The sequence below is a fragment of the Triplophysa dalaica genome, chromosome 23 (genome assembly GCF_015846415.1).
Source record: "Triplophysa dalaica isolate WHDGS20190420 chromosome 23, ASM1584641v1, whole genome shotgun sequence".
NCBI classification, from domain to species: Eukaryota; Metazoa; Chordata; class Actinopteri; order Cypriniformes; family Nemacheilidae; genus Triplophysa; species Triplophysa dalaica.
The window spans coordinates 19,057,218-19,078,364 of NC_079564.1; the positions used below are offsets into that span (position 1 = coordinate 19,057,218).

General features: G+C 38.2%; 1 protein-coding gene and 1 long non-coding RNA gene across 2 annotated transcripts in view; one reads left to right on the forward strand and one right to left on the reverse strand.

Annotated features, from left to right (window-relative positions):
* Positions 1–4,634: 4,634 nt before the first annotated feature.
* On the reverse strand, positions 4,635–16,381 carry LOC130413480 (myosin-7-like). The gene is made up of 37 exons (XM_056738717.1): positions 15,408–16,381; positions 15,175–15,318; positions 14,945–15,101; positions 14,828–14,855; positions 14,648–14,753; positions 14,447–14,539; positions 14,287–14,350; positions 13,226–13,324; positions 13,034–13,137; positions 12,803–12,941; positions 12,602–12,720; positions 12,371–12,520; positions 12,114–12,284; positions 11,716–12,025; positions 11,562–11,635; positions 11,260–11,465; positions 11,061–11,184; positions 10,823–10,959; positions 10,482–10,737; positions 10,136–10,378; positions 9,880–10,056; positions 9,660–9,805; positions 9,480–9,570; positions 9,006–9,395; positions 8,789–8,915; positions 8,592–8,710; positions 8,315–8,511; positions 7,945–8,128; positions 7,652–7,817; positions 7,436–7,560; positions 7,038–7,346; positions 6,750–6,953; positions 6,375–6,671; positions 6,168–6,272; positions 5,984–6,079; positions 5,757–5,891; positions 4,635–5,638 (listed from the first exon to the last, which is right to left on the reverse strand). Exons 1-37 carry the CDS (start codon positions 15,606–15,608, stop codon positions 5,618–5,620), a joined length of 5,814 nt encoding a protein of 1,937 aa, XP_056594695.1. The 5' UTR covers positions 15,609–16,381; the 3' UTR covers positions 4,635–5,617.
* The window catches only part of LOC130413481 (uncharacterized), an 86,277-nt gene continuing 71,089 nt past the window's right edge, over positions 5,960–21,147 (forward strand). The window contains exons 1-4 of the long non-coding RNA XR_008905498.1: positions 5,960–6,093; positions 11,283–11,423; positions 17,184–17,265; positions 19,911–20,003. This is a non-coding gene — a long non-coding RNA (uncharacterized LOC130413481). The remainder of the gene's footprint in view (positions 6,094–11,282; positions 11,424–17,183; positions 17,266–19,910; positions 20,004–21,147) is intronic.

The following is a 21,147-nucleotide window of genomic DNA, read 5'->3' on the forward strand; positions in this document are numbered from 1 at the left end:
TTATTCACTACTGTTGTTCCAAACCTGTTTTAATTTATCTCTTGTGCTGAACATACAAAAAAGATAATTTAAAGAAAGTGGCTAACCAAACATTTGATGGTCCCCAATTACTTTAATTGCAGGAAAAAATATACTATGGAAGTCACTGGGGACCATCTGATTAGATGGCCACTTTCTTAGAAATAACTTATTTTCAGCAGATGAAAGAAACTTATTTGGGTGTAAAACAACTTGGAGAGTAAATTATGGCAATTTTCATTTTGGGCTGAACTGTTAATTTAATGTTAAGACAAAACGAAGAGAAAATCACTCGCTGCTCTTGACTGAGAACTTTAATAGTAGCTTTAATAAGAATCAATGTATAATTTATACAGTGAAGTCTATGTAGGCTTTTTTGTTTGTTCATATAATTTCTTTCATAAATGCTACTGTTAAATACACCGAGGCCTACTTATACAAATGAAATAAATGGTGCTTTATTTCTTTAGCTAATTATGTTATGTATATGTGTATTGTCAAGGGTTTTTTATCTTCGCCACTTTGGCCTAAATGTCTGCCTATATATATATATATATATATATATATGCCTATATATTGTTACATTGTAAGGCTCCGTTTTTAAAATAGGAAAATTAGTTTAGCTGTAATGCTCAGTCACTTGAAAAAAAGTAAAACCAACATGAAAAAGAATCGTGATAAAATCATGAATCGTTACTTTTCAAAAAAAATCATGATATTATATATTTGCCTCATCGCCCAACCCTAATCATCATACACAAACATATAGCCAACAATTGGGAGAAAAATTCAATTTATTTTATCCATATTAACAACGACTCATTGCTTTGTTTATTTGTTGTTGTTTACGTTAGTTGCATATATCTTAAGATATGTTTATACGACACCGGTTTCTATTGAAATCAGAAAACTTTGTTTGCGTTATTGCTGTTCATTTTCACGATAATGTCAAGCATTGGAAAACGGGTTTTTCAATTTATGAGTAAAATAAAGCCTGTTGATAAACATAACTTGTTGATAATTTGACACTTTGTTCTTCAACAAACTGCACGCACTTACATCCCAAACTTTATCATCAAGTTTTTTTTTCAAACGTATGAACATGACTGCTTTAAAATGTTTTTTTTTTTGGTATGGGTGCATGTAATAATATAAAATAAAAACATGTTGTACAACAAAACGTCAAGGTCCTCAAGTAATGTTTACCACAGGCTTATTTTACTCATATTGAAAACCCCATAGGAAAATCTCGAGGGAACAATGGGGTTGGGGGATGGGGTTTTGACACCATACTTGCACCCCTCTATTCTGCATTTATCAAAGAATCCAGGAATCACACACAAATACAAGCATATCTCATTTAACTTAATTGTCATTGGAATTGAAGTCATGTTATGTCTTGCAAAGTTTGGTGTGACAAATATGTGTTGTTTACATAACAATTCAACTGATTTAATTTGTGTCTTTCAAGTCGATTCGGTAAAAGCTAATTCATTTTAAATCATTTTGTCAACGTTTTAGACCCGAAGCCACTGGGACCCATAAGGATCTCTAACATACCTGTACACATCATCGCAAAGTGTCTAAAATGTATGTGTACAGTTCAAATAAATGATCAAGTTTACCCTCTTTAAACTTATGATGACTGAATGAGATGCGTTGGTAGGTGTCTTTATTATTGCAGTATTTCAGTTTGTTTTTTTCTTCATTCGTTCAGATAGCCTAATAGACTATACTATATTTTTCGATCTGACCTCAGAGATTTCAGTTGAAAAACAGGCATAATTATTTCCATTGATATATCTCTTTTAAGTGGTTATGAGTTTGTTTAAGTTTAAGCATTTATATCCTACATTTTCAAAATATTCTACAAATAAGTTTTTAAGAAAATACTTTTATTTTAATATGTTATTTATATTGTAGATTATTTTACGTTGTGATAAAAATAGTTCATGGCTTGTTCTTATGTCTGTTTGCACTACTTTTTGTGAAGATCCTGTCCTTTCTGTTAGTTTTCGTGCCTTGGGGACAGGGTTGTTACAGTATCATGTCTTGTGTGTATGTTTTGTTTTATGTGGAGACACTTGGCGGTATGTTTTGATAATTCGCCGCGTGTCCTCCGGTGTTTCGTGTAGCTCAGCCCCCTTGTTTCTCCGCTATAGTCTCCCATTAGTGTTTTATCTCCGTCACCTGTCTACCTTTAATGTTTAGCCCTGTCACCTGCCCGTCGCTCTCCCTGTGTCATTATCCCTCGTTATTGTTTCCCTTCTTAATCCCTGTGTTTTCCTAGTCCTGGGTCGGTTCATTGTGTATATTTTTTATGGCCTTACGTGCGCTTTACTCGCAGTGCCATTTTCGTGTGGATTGCCATTTCGTTTTTGGATTTATTATTTGGATATTTTCATCCTGTTTGTTTATTAAAGTATTTTCATCCCGTTCACCTGTCCTGCATTTGGGTTCAGTTCTTTCCACTTTTCATTTTGTGACACTTTTTCATTTCCTACTGTTGTCAGTTTTAAATTGATATTTATTTTTAGTTTTATACCAAAATAAAATGTTTCACTTGAATCGTTAAGTTTATTGTGATCGTGTTATGAGCCTAATGTAACGGTTTAAAATCTTGTTGTATTGTTTTCTGGCACATTTTATCATAAACCATCGCATGTGTCATTCAAATAGCTTCATGAAATTAATTTATTTTATTTTAAAACTCAATACACAGTATATGGTTCAGTAAAGCACTGTTATATATCCATTTTTTCTCATCCCCGAAACTCAAACAATTATTTGATGACTTAAGAAACTTATGTTTGTATTTGGCAAGCTACAGAAATTTGCGTGCATTTGATACGCAGGTGTAATTTACCCACACAATCTTAACCAATATTGTTTTGCTCCCCTATGACATATCGCTTTATTGCTCCCTGAACTCTTTTTAAGTTAATTTGGATAAAAATCATAAATGCTGCTAAATTACTTAATGTTAATCTATCATATGCACGTAAAAAGTAATGAATACGTATAAATAGCAAGCCAAATACAAACATAAACTCGTACTCCAGATAGACAGCACAAGGAGATCGGGTAGAATATTAAAATAATTAAATTAATATTATAAATATATGACTTATCCAATGATTCCAGGCCACCTGGAATTGTCCCCGTGCTCCATGTCCTTTCCAGGGCTGATAAGCTAAGCTGCCAGTACAAACGTCAATGTTTTTTTTCTTGATGATGCATTCGAAGAGATCTATGAGAACAACTAAATTCACTAAATCGAGCAGATGAGTGGACTCAAAGAGTATCTTTTTTCTTGCTTTGATCTACGTCAGAACCGACTTGCATCACCTGCTAGCGAAGCGGTCAGGTAGCAAGAAGAGATCATGCATTTGTAGAATCGGCGCTCTATTGCTTTTCCTGGGATTCACGGATGTGAAACTTTGAATTTCAAGCCGAATTTGAACCACTGAATTTGTGGAAGCGAATTTTTAAATCAAAATAATATGGACTGAAAACTATCTGTTGAATATTAAAGGTTGTATTTAAAAACAAGTTGAATTTTTTTAATGAAATTTAAAAGGTGAATTTTGATTTTTAAATTTTTAGACTGTGAAACCGAGTGTGAAATGTTTCAATTTGAAATATTCACAGCTTAAATGTACAACCATATTGAATTGCAGAACCTTAAAATGCAAGAACTGTTAATACAATGCATTTTTTTTCAGTTAGTGCTATTCAGCACGTCTCTATACTTCAAACACATTTGTCACTATTTTACTTCCATAGTATTGGAACCGTTTCAGAATTGAAACATATTGAAATAAATATTTTTGACAACACTACTCTGAAGCGTTTGATTTTGACTTTGATAGACTTTCAAACGCTTCCGAGTGTATCTGTGTAAGGGCTCGGTAAAGAGTGCTATGCAATGATCATTTCACGCACTTCCAGTTATGTACCGAATCGTGACCTGAGTGTATCATTACACCCTATTTTATTGTGCATTTGAAGGGGGCGGCTTCGGGAACTTTGGAGTGGCCGGCTTCAACTCGGGATTATCGCTGGCTGCTGCGCCGGTGGAGAACTTCACAGTGAGGGTGAAGGGAAGCTTGGTCGCTCAAGGTGTGTTTGGACGGGATCAGATGATGATCGATCCTATCCGGGATGGCCTCGCTCACACCTCGGCGAGCCAATTATCAGCCGGATAAGTTGGATAAACTCTACCATGGGTTTGTCCCTGAACTCTGGTGCCAGACACTGATGGGAGTCATCATCCGATCCCATCAAAAAGCATGCGTTAAGTGAGCGATCGTCCCAACTCACCCGTGGGTTCAGTACTAGTAAATCCTCCACATATCTCTCCTGATATTGAGCCCCAAATTATCCATTTAGTCGGTCTGGTATTCTGTAACGCTGCTGCCAGTGGATGAAAGAGGCCACAAAAGCACTGAAGGTAAAAGTAAATTATTTATTTAAACCGGTGACTCAAACAGCAGGTGAACATCCACAGGAATCAGGTAAATCCAGAAAAAGGTTAACATCCGCTTAAACCAATCCATCAAACAATACGATATGATACTTTAATACCAGACAAAGAACAAGAGCAGGGTGAGAATTTATATTGAGTCTCTTTTAAGAGTGTCAGGTGTAAGAGTCATTGACGAGGGACAGGTGAGGGAGCGTGGAGAAATAACGTCCTTGGGGCAAAACGGGAAAAACATACTAAGTGACCGATGGAGTGTTACAGTTGTTAAATATACAGGGTCCTTAAAAAGTATTAAACCGCCTTAAATAAAGTTTTCCTAATATAAGGCCTTTAAAAGTAAATCTTTCCGTCTGACGGACCAAAGGAGTTTAAAATTATTGAACAGACCTAAGGTTTTTCTCCTGCTATAGTTACTGCGTCATCAGAGAGAACTCAGGTTGCAGAATACAGGTTGAAGTACAGTTAGCTTGCTGCATCTTAGCTAGTTTAAATTGTTTAAATACAAGGTTAATAAAAATGGCTAGAACGATAAGTTCTCGTGCTGGTTAAAGCCAGTCTCTGGAAATGTTAACGTGGCAAACTGTGCCATTTTTCAGAGATGTTTTGCACAGAGCACAGAGGGAATCAAGGAGCACACAAAATGCCTCCAGCAGATTACAAGGTTTCTTTTCCACAGTTTTTATATTGCAAGTAATGGATAATGTACCGGTTGATATTTCAGAGTAAAATGCGATAGGAGCCTGGCGTGAAGCGGGGTTAACGTTACAATCGGCTGGTAATTTGAGTGGTCTCTAAATTTTCAGAGGCTGTGTGTATGAAATATATATGAATTATGTGTGTGTCCATGGCAGGGTTGGTCTTAAATTTCATATAAAGTGACAATGGTCTTAAAAAGTCTTAAATTTAACTTGGTTAGATCTGTAGACTCCCTGATATATAAATGCTGTTGAGAAAGCTTCGAATATCTCCTGTAATCAGTATCGGACAATACAGCTTTCAGTAATCGAGGATCGGTGATCAGCCCCAAAAATCCTGAATGGAGTACCCCTTATTGTAACATGAGCACTAGTACATGAACATAGTAACAAGAACAATCAAACAGATGCTTTAGGATTACTCTTCGTCATGTCCTTTCTGTAGAAAAAAGCAAAAACACAGACATTTCACCAATTCAGTTTTGTTCACATACCGTTAATATCATGCTAAGTTATGTTGTGTTATATTTACATGTTTATTGGGTCATAAAACTTACCTTGGAACCTGAATCACGACTCTTAGCTCTCAGCTTGTTGACCTGAGATTCAGCAATATCAGCCCTCTCTTCTGCTTCATCCAGCTCATGCTGCAGTTTACGGAACTTGGCAAGATTAACATTGAAATGTTCCTCCTAAAACATAAAAAAGGAAAAATGTTACTCAGCACAAGATAATATGATAGAGACAGAAATATGTCTCTAACTCATTGATTTTGATAACTTACAGTCTCCTCAGAAGATCTCTTGTAGGACTTGACCTTCAGCTGGAGTTTGTCCACCAGGTCTTGAAGACGAGTTAGATTCTTACGATCCTCTTCGGTCTACAAATCACAAGGTAAGTTTGTATGACTAAGAAGACATATTAAAAGATGTTTGTATAAAAAGACAATTTATGTCAGAGGAAGTGACCTGGTAGGTGAGCTCCTTGATGCGTCTCTCGTATTTACGGATTCCTTTCACAGACTCGCTCGCCTTCCTCTGTTCTAGATCCACCTCGTTTTCAAGCTCTCTCACCTAAGAAAACCAAAAATTATTTTTAATTAACCAGCTTTTGAACATCATAGTCATAATTCTAGTCAGATTCATAAAATGTATAAATCCTGAGTTTTAACTAACCCTGGCTTCCAATTTCTGGACCTGCTTCTTTCCACCCTTCATGGCGATCTGCTCCGCTTCATCCAGACGGTGCTGCAGGTCCTTGATGGTCTGCTCCATGTTCTTCTTCATACGCTCCAGATGAGCACTGGTGTCCTGCTCCTTCTTCAGCTCCTCAGCCATCATGGCAGCATCAGTGATGGCCTTCTTGGCTTTTTCTTCAGCATTCCTGCACTCCTGCACTGCCTCCTCCACCTCAGTCTGAAGCTGAGAATTGTCTCCCTCTAGCTTCTTCTTCTGATTCAGCAGGCTGGTGTTCTAAACATTGAGAACATTGACTTTATTTCATCTCTGGATGACTAAGAGAGGGTTTGAGTGTTTTTTAAAGTGTCTTACCTGAGAATGCAGCAGCTGAACTCTCTCACTGACATCCAGCAGTTCCTGCTCAGCCAGTTTCCTTCCTCTCTCAGTCTGTTCCACCAGAGATCTCAGTTCATCCAGTTCAGCTTGCAGCAGATTGTTGCGTCTTTCCACAATGGCAATGTTCTCTTTGAAATCATCATTACCACGAAGGGCATCATCAAGCTGCAGTTGGGCATCCTATGAAATACAAATAAAATGATTGTAAGATTTTGTTTGATTGTCACCTAAGCATCAAAATGTTAGAGGAGATAGTGTTCATACTTTAAGATGTATATGAAGACCCTTGAGTTGTTTCTGTGCTTCTGCTGCCTGTCTGTTTGCCTGACTGAGCTGAATCTCCATTTCATTGAGATCTCCTTCCATCTTCTTCTTAATCCTGAGAGCTTCATTCCTGCTGCGAGTCTCAGATTCAAGTGAGCTTTGCAGGGTGTCCACCACTCTCTGCTGGTTCCTCTTGGCCTGCTCCATCTCTTCATCTTTCTCAGACAGTTTACGTTCAATGTCAGCCTTTACTTGATTAAACTCCAGCTGAGCTCTCAAGATCTTTCCTTCCTCGTGTTCAAGAGAACCCTTTAAATGTAAAAGAAAGTGTTCCGCTTATTTTGTCCAAATACTAGCATAATGTGAACATCAAATTTATTTAGTTTGATTCAGTATACCTCAGCCTCCTCCAAGCCTATCTGGATCTCTGCTTTCTCCTGCTCCAACTGCTTTCTAATTTTCTCCAACTCGTGGATGCTTTTTCCTGACTCTCCAAGTTGTTCAGTTAGGTCAGAAATTTCCTCTGTTAAACATAAAACAAAGTTTTAGGGGGAAACATGTCAGATGTAAATTGCTACTGCTACTGCTATTTAAAACATAAAATCTCCAGTAACCTTGAAGGTTCTTGTTTTCTCTCTTCATGGTTTCAAGATGATCCAGGACCTCTTCATAGGAATTCTTGAGTTTGAAGAGTTCAGTGCTGAGAGATCTAGACTCTTTCTGGGCACTCTCTAGTTCAGTCTGAGACTCCTCATACTTCTGCTTCCACTCAGCCAAAACCTGTTAAGAAAGTTATGTTAAGCACTTAACAAACAAAAATCACAACTTTGTCAAAAATGAAATGTTTATTTGAATAATACATAAAATTGACAAATGCATAACACACAAGAAATAGCTTTTTTAGCACCTTGTCAAAGTTTCTTTGTTTCTTGTCCAGAGCAGCAGCAGCAGCATTGGATCTCTCCACATCAACCATAAGATCTTCAATCTCATTCTGAAGTCTGTGCTTAGTCTTCTCCAGAGAGGAGCATTTAGCATTGACAGCTTCCACGGCTTCTTCTGCATCCTGGAGACGCTGAGCAAGCTTCTTCCTAACAATGGAAGTAAAACAAAATATCTGAACCATCATACATTTATACTGTTACGTGTTTATTAAACTTTATTGAAAGGCTGCAGATGATGCCAGGAAACAAACTGTTAGATGGTCTCAAATATTTATACACTTTGCAAGAAGGTATTTTCACATGGTCTCACTAAAAATGTTTTGTATTACTTACTTGGCATCCTCAAGCTCCTCTGTCCTCTGGATGGCATCAGTTTCATACTTGGTTCTCCACTGGGCCACCTCAGAGTTTGCTTTGGAGAGACTACGCTGCAGTTCAGCTTTGGCTTCCTGCTCCTCCTCAAACTGCTCCCTCAGCAGATCAGAATCATGACGGGCAGACTGCACTGCGTGGGCCAGTGCATTCTTAGCCTAAAAGACATACAGTGAGTTGTGTTGTTCAACTGTGAAAATAATATAACCTCTTGAAAAACGTTAACTGAACAGCAAACCTTGACTTCCTCCTCCAGTTGTCTCTTGAGGTCTTCAATCTGCTGAGTATAGGACTGTTTGCCTCTTGTCAGCTGAGAGACAAGGGAGTCTTTCTCCTCTAGCTGTCTGGACAGTTCACCTAAAATGCAATATCCAACCATTGTGTATTTGGTAATCATGTCATTAAGCAACTTATTCTACCACGCTATTTTCATACCATTCTCAGTTTGCAGCTTGGCTTTCTGCATGGTGAAATCATTGATTGTACGCTGGCCTTCTTCAGCCTTGGTTCTGTACTCGCTCATCTGGTCTTCCAGTGTTCTGCACATTTTTTCAAGGTTGCTCTAACAATATATATGAGAATTTAGATTTAAGTTAAAGGTTTGCATTTTTACAATATTCTTACTGACTCAGGTTTTTGGGTTGCTACTAACCTTTGACTTGACAATTTGTTCCATGTTGGACACCACATCATCAAGCTCTAACTTGAATTCACTCTTCTCTTTCTCAAGCTTCTGCTTCACTCTCTGAAGGTTGTCAATCTGCTCTCCAAGATCAGCCACACTGTCGGCATGTTTTTTCCTCAGTGTAGCAGCGGTGGCCTCATGATGCAGAGTGGTCTCTTCAAGGTCTCTGCGCAGTTTCTGGAACTCGGCTTCACGTTTCTTGTTCATCTCAATCTGGGCAGCAGTGGCACCACCTGCTTCCTCCAACCTCTCACTGATCTCCTCTAGTTCTCTGGCCAGATCCGCCCTCTGTTTCTCCACTTTGGCACGAGCAGCTCTCTCAGCCTCCAGCTCTTCCTCAAGCTCTTCAATACGGGCCTGGAAATGAAAAATTGATGTTTGCATTAAATTCTTTAAAGCAAGGCCTCTTTTTTTGACGTGGATTAAATTTGTTGAACATACTTGAAGCTCCTTAAGTTTCTTCTGCAGCTGGGCACCAAGTGCTTGTTCATCCTCAATTTTACTGTTGAGCTGTCCAATTTCAAAGTCCTTCCTTTATGGAGATGTCAAAATGTTTAATGAGTGATTTGGATTTTAATATGATAAATATGATTTCAAAATGTATGAGATGTTAGTTCGTACTTTTTCAGCTTCTCTTCCATTTGCTGTTTGTCATTTTCCAAGTCCATGAGGCTCTCCTGGGTCAATTTTAAATCGCCCTCCAGCTTTCTCTTGGCCCTCTCGAGATCCATGCGCAGCTTCTTTTCTTGCTCAAGGGATCCCTCAAGCTTATTATATAGGAAAAAATTAAAGCAAATTATACTTTGTGCGAATATGAGGTAAGATTTTTTGTGATACTTACATCATCCACTTGTTGCTCCAGCTTGGTTTTAGCTTTTGTGAGAGTGTTCACTTTGTCTTCCTCACTCTGGAGGTCATCCAGCGTTTGCTGATGGGCCTCCTGTAAAGCTTTCTTCTCCTTGGTTAGCTTGGCGATGATTTCATCCAGACCTGACATTTCCTCAGTAAGGTTTTTAACCTACGGAAGGGGACAAGTAGGTCAGTAAATTCTCAGGTTTCATTCAAGTTTAATTCCAAGAAATGTTTCTATAGCTAACCTTGTTCTCAGTGGCATGTTTCTCTTTCTCCACTTTGGCCAGAGTGAGCTCAAGATCATCAATGTCTTTCTTCAGCTCAGAACATTCATCCTCCAGCTTTCTTTTCTTTGCAACCAGCTCGGCATTCATTTCTTCTTCATCCTCCAGTCTCTCTGTCAGCTCTTTGGCTTTGGCCTCAAGCTGAATCTTGCTCTTGATCAGACCCTCACATCTCTCTTCAGCATCTGCAATATTGTCTTGCTCCTATGAAAGTGAAAAAAGAATGAAAGAATGGAGGGGATTCATTTAGGGTGTTCAAACCTGGCTTGATAAACAAAAACAACATTGTATTTCCACATAGACTTACAGACTGCATTGCAAGCTGCAAGTCATTCTTCTCTTGGAGAATAGAAACCATCTTTTCCTCAAGCTCTTTCCTGCGGGCTTCAGATTTGGCATACGCCTCCTTCAACTTTGTAAATTCCTCCTTCATGTTGGCCATCTCCTTTTCAGTCTCAGCACTTTTCAGCAGAGGTTTGATCTTGAAGTAGAGCTTCATCCAGGGCCAATTCTTGACACCCATGAAGGCACGCACATTCCACTGGATCACAAGAAGTGAGTCTCTGTAATGTTACAGAACAATTTTTATAACAACTTAAAGATAAATTCATACATTAAATTTAATCAGTCATTGTTATGATTACTGACCTGCGCTCAACAATCTTCTGGAACTCAATTCTTGAGAGAATACCACGAGCTCTTGCTTGAATACCAGTTATGATGAGAGCAAGACGATCATCTCTCATCTCTTCAAGGGTACCCAGGAGACCAGCCTTGAAGAACACCTTGGAAGAAAACAGATACATACTTAATATCTTTCACTGAATTTGTGTTGAAAGTTCCTTTCAATTAACTTTTGTCACTAAAAATGTTTGAAACAATATACCTTAGTGTGTCCCAACTTGTACTGGCTGTGGTCAAGGTCCAGAGAGCCGAGAAGTTTCTCTGCTGCTTTCTTGTTGTCAATAAACTGTCCCTCAGGATTAGCAGATGGGTTCAAAATGCGGTATCTGAAAAAGTGATGTATACCATTTACTACTCTGACAATTCTTATTCTTAATAGGTTCTCATTTGTTGAATTTTACCTCTGTTTGAAATCACCATACAGGATCCTGTTGGGGAAGCCCTTTCTGCAGATTCTGATGCCCTCCAGCACACCGTTACAGCGCAGCTGGTGCATTACCAGAGGATTCTCCATCGCCCCAGGAGTCTTGGTCTCATTGGGGATCAGGCAACGCACAAAGTGAGGGTGAGTGGATTTTAAGTTGGTCATCAGTTTGTTTAAGTTCTCCTTTAACCAGAAATGAAGCATAACATAAGAACGTTGGCAGTTTTTCATCGTGAGCAGTATTTTATTTTGTAAAAAAAACCCAGTTCTCTGACTAACCCTGTGGAGCGCTGACACAGTCTGGAAAGAAGAACCCTTCTTTTTGCCACCTTTACCTCCTTTACTATCTTGGGCTGAAATCAATGGACAATATTAAAAATATTGTTTGACCATGATTACAGATCACAATTTTTAAATCAGGATTAGTACACACCTGAGTCTGCACCAGCATAACCAACAAAGAGGACAGACAGCAGTTTCACAGTAGACTTTTGTAAGAGTCCAACCACAGTTTCATTTAGAGGATCCTTGTTCTTCACCAGCCAGTTTGAAATGTTGTAGTCAACAGTGCCAGCATAGTGAACCAGGGAGAAATGGGCCTCTGGTCTACCCTTGATAATCCTGGGCTTCTGGAAGGTAGGATTCTTACCCAGATGGTTGTCATAAAGCTTAGCTTTAAAGGTTGCATCACTGGCTTTGGGAAACATGCACTCCTCTTCAAGGATCGACATGATACCCATGGGCTGCGGATGAAAGAAGTATTAAAGAAAGTGTTATTTATATGCATGAGTAATGGATAAGTATTTTGTAATAATTCTGCATTAAACTCACCTTCTCAATAAGCTCAATACAGGCCTGCAAGTCCATGCCAAAGTCGATAAACTCCCACTCAATACCCTCCTTCTTGTATTCCTCTTGCTCCAGAACAAACATGTGGTGATTGAAGAACTGCTGCAACCTCTCATTAGTGAAGTTGATGCACAGCTGCTCAAAAGTGTTGAACTGCAAGTGGAATGGATTTTGTGGTCACAGTGGTAAGACTGCATGTGGTGTTCTTAAAAAACATTGATCTGTTACTGTTCGCTTACATCAAAGATCTCAAATCCAGCAATGTCCAGTACACCAATGAAATATTGGCGAGGCTGCTTGGTTTCCAGGGATTGGTTGATTCTTACAACCATCCAATTAAACATCTTCTCATAAACTGACTTAGCCAGAGCACCAATGGAATAGTACACCTGGAAATAGTGAAAGTGTGTCAATCATTGGATTTTGCATTCTTATGTTTGTCAGTATCATTTTTCAAGCTGTTTATTCACCTGCTGGACATTTTGTCCCTTGGTGACCCACTCATTTCCTACTTTGACTCTTGGATGACACAAACCCTTAATGAGGTCAGCAGAGTTCAGGCCCATCAGATATGCGACTTTGTCGGCTTCTGGAAAGATGAAAAATGTGTCAAACTGTTAACCAGAAAGTCAAGAGTGGTAGTACAGCACTGAATGCACAACAAAACTTGCCTTCAGTTCCATCGGCTTCTGCCTGCTCCTCTCTTTGCTTTTGTTTGAACTTCATGTTGCCAAAGTGCATGATGGCACCAGTCAGCTTGTAGATGCCTGTCTTTTCATCTGGAGTAAAGCCTAACACATCAAAGGCATCCTGTAGTTTGAAAACAGCAAGACAAAGCAGTCATTATTTTGCACACTTCAAATTCACCAATGTTGGTAGACGTATTCTAATAATTCACTAACGTCTGTAGCCATCAGCTCTTCGGCATCATCAATAGATGCCACTTGCGTCTCTCCCTGGGAGATGTACGAATAGTCAAAGGGGTTGTTCGTGATAAGTAGCATATCTGTAAGATGGGACATCACAGTTAGGTATGCAGACAAGCATTCATGTTATGCATTTAAAAAAGTATTAATTGAGACATAAACACCTACCTAACAGTTCTGGTTTCTTCTGAGACAGAATCTGGTAGAAGATGTGGTAGTCTCTCTCAGCCTTGAGCTGATAAGTGACGCGAGATTTCTCAAGCAGATCTAAATCACAGAAATTCATGTTCAACTTGCAAAATTTGAGATTGTTGCAGATTTTACGCATAATTTGGCCAATGACCGCATTCTGTCAAAACCTGCTCCAAAAGTCAAGCAGAGAGATGCTATAGAAGGGTCTGTAACACTTACAATTTGCTAACATCATCCATTGCCATCTATTTAAAAAATCTAGCCTCTGGGATCCTTTCCTTCATTACACTGAAGGCATTAGCATTAGCCGTTACGCTCTTTTGGCTAAAGGTTTAAGGCTAGTGGCTTTGAGTCAAGTCAGCCTTACCGATATGTGTGTCACTTTCTTAAACAACATAATTTTGTAAACATCATGTTTATTAGGGTCTCAATGAACATTCATCACAATCAACTCAATGCTGATTTCTTAAAATTATGCAAGGTTCATAGCATAAACTCATTGCATATAAACATTTCCACCACCATAAACATGAAAAGATATGTGATTGGTTGCTTGGCCTTGTCAGTCAAAATGGTCTCTTGGGCGGCCTCAAACTTAAGCGGTAAAGGTTTCCAGACCTTCAGTATGAATCTGCTGCATGCTTTTTAATCATAATTAATGCATAAATAATGGTTTCACAGGTGGTAGTTTTAAAGAAGAATCCTATTTGCCTATTTGTAACTTTTCCGGAAAAAACCCTGCAATTTTTATTGCACAATTTTGATAAAGCCACTCCAAAATGAAGGAAAATCCCCCAAATCTCTGCAAAATCCTGTGGGGACTGTTTAGTGTTAAATGCTTTTAGATACAGTACATACTATATATCAAAGCAGTGAATATTATTATAACCACACCCATTGGCCGGCTACAGCGGTAGGAAAAGGGAGAACCGTCACAATATTCACAGCTTTGATATACAGTATGTACTGTATCTATAAGCATTTAACAGTCATTAAGAGTTGTAGGATTCTAACTACAACTTAAAAAGTGTACTCACAAGTCTCAATATCAGCAGATGCCAGTTTTCCACTCACACCAAAGTGAATTCTGATGAATTTACCCTGTTTGGTAAAGAAAATTAATTCACATAATGATTAATGGAAATTGTCACAGGATACTCTGTGCATTGCATATTCTCCAATACAGGGTGAACTTACGAAGCGTGAGGAGTTGTCATTTCTGATAGTCTTAGCATTGCCAAAGGCCTCCAGGGCAGGGTTAGCCTGAATAATTTGGTCTTCCAGGGTTCCCTAGAAGCAATCATGTAAAAAAAAAACTTTTAATGTCACAACCTAATTTGGTTGGTTATCCTGAAGATAACATACTCATGGCTAGGATGTCTATGTGGCTGTATTAACCTTTTTCTCAGATGCTGCATCTTTTTTGCCCGTCACAGCAGCAATGCTGGCAAAGTACTGAATGACTCTCTTGGTGTTCACAGTCTTTCCAGCACCAGATTCTCCACTGTGGAAGATATGAAAGATATTACAAAAGGTATAGAAGTGAATCATTTAAATATAATAGCTGGGATAACGTACGTGATCAGGACAGACTGGTTCTCTCTGTCTGTTGGGAGAAATTAAGGAGAATTGAAAAACGTGCACTACATTGTGTGTATGATATTTAAGTTTGTACGTTTAAAATACAGTTCTTACCTGACAGCATGTACTGATAGGCGTTGTCAGAGATGGAGAAGATATGAGGAGGAGCTTCAGTCCTCTTCTTTCCTCTGTAGGCCTTGACCACTGAGGAATCGTACACTGGCAGCCACTTGTAGGGGTTGACAGTGACACAGAAGAGCCCAGAGTAGGTCTGTATCACGGGATATGAACAGGATGAGTACAGTAACATGAGTATGTTCACAGATTGTAAATTCTTCACTTACGTAGATCATCCAGGCCGCGTAACGCTCTTTGAGGTTAAACAGCACAGCGGGCTCGTGCAGGAAGGTGAACATCGCCATGTCCTCGATCTTATCGAACTTTGGAGGGTTCTGAGGATGAACATCTACTTCCTTCACAGTTAGTGTCTGTGGATAACAAAACACACAAACATGCGTCACAATGCAAATCTAAACCACTTTCTGTATGTATTGAACAATTCTGATCTCCAGCTTACCTTTCCATGTTGAGTGTCAACAGTGACTTTGTCACCGTCTCGACTGATGACGGAGGCTTTGACATACTCCTCCTCAGCGTCGGGCACAAAGCATTCCTTTTTCATGTCAAAGGGGCGAGTTTGGGCCTCCAGACGCTCCTTATCCGATTTTCGTAAGAACGAAGCGGCTGACCCAAACTCTGCCATTACAGCGTCACTCATCCTGAAATCTAGAAGTTAACAGATGAACCATGTCATACAATAAATGCATCCTTCCTCATTGATCAACACCTCAGAGAAGCATTCACAAAGACAAGTGAGGCTGTGCCACAGTACTAACATCGCAGTGACGGAAATGATCAAGTGAGGAATTTTACTATGTTATTATAGTATATATATACAGGTAGGTATAGCTTCTCACCTTGTGTTTGGCAGACCTCTCTACCCCTTAGCTGCAGAGATAATGTTACGCTAAAAATGAAACAAACAAAATGTTTGAGGACACTCACTTGATTTTAATTTCACACCCACATGCCGTAAACACACTATTCTAAGGTGTAATAAATGTATTTCTGAGTAAGTTTTTGAAGAAGTGTTCTTCCAGTGGAGATCTTTCAAACCCTACCAATTACCAGTCTTTTTGGTTCTTACCTTAGGTTTGTCCAGTGTCTTGTCTCACTTCACTTTCGATGTCACCTTTTATATAGGGGGTCACTGATCCCAAAATGGATGTTAATCATGGATGCTCCACCTCGAAATAAACCTTCGAGATTGGCTGTTGGATGTTCTCTACTGTTGACATATATGGTGTGATGTAACAATAGGATTCAAGGAGGATGGACGACAGAACATCCATGTTGCTCAGAAGTGACATCAACACCACCCTAATTAGGAACTCCATTTATGAAGTTGTCTCAGGTCAGCAAGTACAACAGGTATCTATTTTGGATCCTTCCACATAGAGGGACCGCCAAACATCTGAGAAATGCCAACATGTCATGGTATGTTAAAACAATTGTATTGTCTTACACCGCCTCAATATACTTTTGTTCTCTTATAGGCAAGTTCTGGTTGTTTTACCTCCAATTAGCACAAAAGATTGATGCATTCCCTGATAGAGTTAATTCATCTTTGCAGTTTGGGTTGTTAGATAATGTTTGTAAGGGGTCAAGAAATGAGTTTAAGCTCTCAAATAAAGGATGAATAAACTCATGGTAATCCAAAGGCACACTGTTTTCTGAGATCATCAGATGTGAACGCACCATAATCATCTTACATTTACATTTACATTTACATTTAGTCATTTAGCAGACGCTTTTATCCAAAGCGACTTACAAGTGGGGTAGGTAATGGAAGCAATTAGGACAGCATAAGTACAACAAAAGCATAAGTGCAATTAAAATGAAGACTAGTCTCATATAGCCTAACACAGTATACGTAACCATTCACTCATTCATACATTTTTTTTTTTTTTTTTTTTTTTTTTTTTTTTTTTTTAGTTGAGTAGAGAAGAAAAAGAGTAGAGAAGAAAAGAGTGGAGAAGAAAAGAGTCAGAACAGATCACAACATCTTAACATCAACTTTCATCACACAATGAAATGATAAAACTATTTCAGGTTTGTCTATAGATTGATGCGATGGACAGCTAACAGCTGGGCTTTTGTGTGGGACCCTTGGCTCGATTGTCATGGACTATACCACTACACCCCCTTCAAAATTCTTGTTGACAAGCATTGTTTTTCCTCTATCCTTGAGAACAAATATAACCGCACTACATTTTTCTCACCTTCTTAACAGTCATTGCTGAAGGTCTTGGACAGCTGTAGATCTGGGCCTTTGAGTTGTGAGAGGCTGCAGCAGCTGTTCTGCAAATGTTACGGTATGAGAGCTGCATCTTATATCAGGAAAATGGGACCTTTAAACAAAAGGATGTTCAAAAAACATGTGATCTATTTTACATTACCAGTATAAAAAGTAATGATGTTTTAACATGCAAATTATAAACACAACTTCTATGCTGACAGATGTCAGGTAACTAGAATATCATATGGATACCACTGCTGTTTGATTTAGCTGTGAAACAGGCTTTAAAGGTCACTCTTAAGGTTACACTTAGTTAACCTTTACAGTCCAGTATGGTCCTCGGTTGCTTCATGTCCAGTTATTTTTCCTGACTTTTAGAACATTCATCAAAGAAAATTTGCCATTTTGTGGTTCCGTTTAATTTAATAAGGCTTAATTAGAAAAAATCTTTGCAATTGCAATTGCAGCGTTGTGCAAATATTCAGTGTTGTCATGTACAGTGAAGACACTAGCATTAACATGTAATGCCTTCAGATTAATGCCTTATAACAAGTAATTATACAGTAGTTTTACAGATCCTATTCTCAGCCTAACAAATGCTTGATTCTGTGCACATCGGGAACCTAGGAAAACAGCAACATAGCAAAAAACTTTAACAAAACAAAATACAATAGCATTAATAAGTCTCCTCATGTTCTCGTCTTGATAAATAAATAAACAAAAGTACAGAAATTAACACACAATTACCACATAGTTCTGTCCAATTCAAAGGAACGGGAAATCATCTGCCCAGTTTCATTCATGTTACTTTACAATTCATCAATGTAGTCCCAACTCAAAAGGACCAAGTCACCTGAACAAGCATGATGATATTTACATCCCCTTTACATGAAGTTAATTAAACTTCATTAGAGCTTAATTTATTTTTTGACATGGTGAGACTAATCATAATGCTTAATAGATAAGGAACATAGGGCCCTATCGTACACCCGGCGCAATGCGCAGCGCATGTGTTTTTGCAAATTTCAGCCCGACGCAGATCTAATTTTCCCGTCCTGCGCCGCATACTTTACATACCAAATGCATTTGCGCTCATTTGTGCACCTATGGGTCTAAAAAAGAGTTGTGTTCAGGCGCATTGTTTGCGCGTTGCTATTTTGCCATAGACCAACTCAAACCTAGTCTAAAGTCAATGGCGCAATATATTTTTTCAATATAAAGAGCGCGTTAGTAATATGCGCTCCCTTAGGCAGGTGCAGAGCGCATGTGCATTCTGCCTTTTACACACAGTGGGACGCGCAGGAACACAAAAACATGCCAATTTAAAATAAATGAATTACAATGTAAAAGATTATTACTGTGGACATAAAGATAAAAAATCCAGCTTGTCTTGTAGATGATCTGCTCACGTGGTTTAACCTCTCGCACGAGCAGGCGCGTTTCCTTTCTGGAGAAGCGTCCAGTCTTTGCTCTTCCGAATTCCGCCGTGTAAATAGCAATTCCCCATAGCGCGAGCACAGGTGGCTCTTAAAGGAAATGGGAGATGAGACTCTGATTGGTTTACTGCATGTTTTGCCCAAAACACACCCATGAGTCATTAAGAGAATAGGGACAACCCTTTCAGTCCACGTAGCATTTTTCAAGTCCTTTAGCAAGCAAAGGTGGATTGGGACATGCTCTAAGACACCTAGCCTGGATTTTATTTGATGAATCTTTTCCATAAGGTCTCATTTCTTAGCATTAGTTAATGCATTAGAGAACAAAATAAAGATACTTATATAAAGGTGAATAAAGGTACTTTATACAAACTCTCATCTTCATTGTTCCTCATGTTAGTTCTTTGTGTGTTAGCATACAATTTGTTATTTACATTTTTTATTAGGAAATGTCAAATTGAACATCAATATGAATACTATACAATGTTATTTTAAATTATTATGAATTCTAACATTATTCTATTCTACAGTATATTATATACGTATAGACAATTAAGGTCCTAACATTACACAGCACTCATTGTGTCAGTGATATTTAATTTATGCTTTAGCACCTCAGGTGTTGAGTGTTTGGTTAAGCAGAGGAGGTTTCAAGGTTCCTTTTCGCAAAGCTAATTTACGGAATCTATTGTATTTGTTTCATGTTGTATACATTGTTTTAGTGGTTGGCATGAGTAATAATGTAAATTAAGAAATTGACTCTGTATAAACAGGACATTTAGAAGATCTTATTTCGTAAACCTCTTTTCCTTTAGCTGGTACAGTAGCTCTACTGTATCTTGTAGCGTGACAAGGTGGAACATTCTGATCTCACACTATCCTGAGATTGAGGCGCTTCATTCTCAGCTGTTCTCAGGCCCCTTGACGTCTCAGCTCACCAAAAGGTCAATGATTTGACCCTTTGCGCTTCATGACCATTGAGCAGGCTAATAATGGGGACTTGGGAGGGTTAGTTTGATTTACTTGGACAGGAGGATTGCGTGTGTGCCGGAAGTCATGTGATGCTTTTGTTTCTTAGATTAAGTCGCTTGTCATTTCTTCGTCATGCCTTGACCAAGCCAGATGCACCGTGGAAGCAGTCGATTACAGTTATTAATATCTGTTTGACTTGGTATTAATTGGCTTTTTCTCTTTAGCTAGTTATTGTCAATTTCTATAATAATTCAGCATTCTGATTGTCCGCATGCCTTTTGACCTCTCCTATGCAAATGTTTTTTCCCCTCAGGATCTTCTCAGCCACACACATCTGCTTTGCTCGCAGTCCAAGCAGGAGAAGACTACTGTGCTTTAATGCACCACTGAGGCTCAGATGAATGAGGTAATTCAACTTTTCAATTGGATTTTGAGGCATTGAAACACAATGATCTAACTTGAACAAACAACAAAATATGCAGTGAAAAACCGCACTGTGCCAACATGTGAATTTCACATAAATAACAAAAGAACATTGAGTTAAGAGCTTGGAACTCTTTAAATGCTGTTTAAAAATACTTCCACAAATTGAAGACAAAATAGTTTTTGATATAAATAAAGGTTTCTATTTTTATTCCATGGTTTTGAAGAGCTTATTTTTACACCGCTTATTGTTAGTTGAAATACTATGATGTTAACTAATAGAACCTTAATGTAAAGAATTACTTTAAAGAGACTTTTATCAACCAAGAGATGACATTATCATAAAATGTAAAAAGAATAGATGGACATGAAAGGATTTAAGTTTTCTTGTTCTGTAAAATTTTCTTAAGAATTGTGACTTAAGGTTTAGTCTGTTAAAAAAATATAAACAGGTGAAATGGTCCTGAAAATTTTTGCGGCTAGATGTTTTTGGTTTTTATTTTTTCTCTAAAAGTTTTATTATACATTTTAGCATTTTTTCTCAATTACATGTAAGTACAGCCTAGCCCCATCTGACTCTTCTCACACCACAAGTTTTTTTTTATATGCAGAAATCGAGGGGCTGCTTCACCAGCACCTATACATTGTAAGAATTAGATAATGAGAGACCTCAAGTGGTGATGACTGGCAATTGCAGATCTCAAATTTACATCATCATAAAAGATTCAGCACAAATTCAGAACAATATTATTATTTTAAATATAATATTATTAATAATTATTGATGACACAAAATAATCTTTCTACATTAATGGAATTAAATGTTGGTCCATGTTTTAATTATTTATTTTTGATCTTTCAACTTTTTTAGCATTTTCTCCTCTCTGAAGTTCAGTGGCTTTTAACACAGTCTGCACTGTGATTTGCACAGTACTTCACTTATCAAATCTCTTTCATGGTCTTCCATGAAAAGTATTAAATATACCTGGCCAATATATTATTCATCATTGTTTTGTTTGTCATGATTACTGATGTGCAGATGCTTTAATGTGTTTAATGTTTTATCTTTTAAACATTGATTATACATACCTAAGACTTTCTGAAAACACAGTTTTTTGCAGTGGTGGG

What these genes read in the sequence shown, in the direction of transcription:
- LOC130413480 (XM_056738717.1), bottom strand. Translation starts at nt 15,608, where the DNA reads ATGAGTGACGCTGTAATGGCAGAGTTTGGGTCAGCCGCTTCGTTCTTA. An exon ending in TTATGCTGGTGCAGACTCAG is followed by an intron (nt 11,636 to 11,715) that starts GTGTGTACTAAT and finishes CATTGATTTCAG; the next exon opens with CCCAAGATAGTAAAGGAGGT. An exon ending in TGGAGCAACAAGTGGATGAT is followed by an intron (nt 9,806 to 9,879) that starts GTAAGTATCACA and finishes CTATATAATAAG; the next exon opens with CTTGAGGGATCCCTTGAGCA.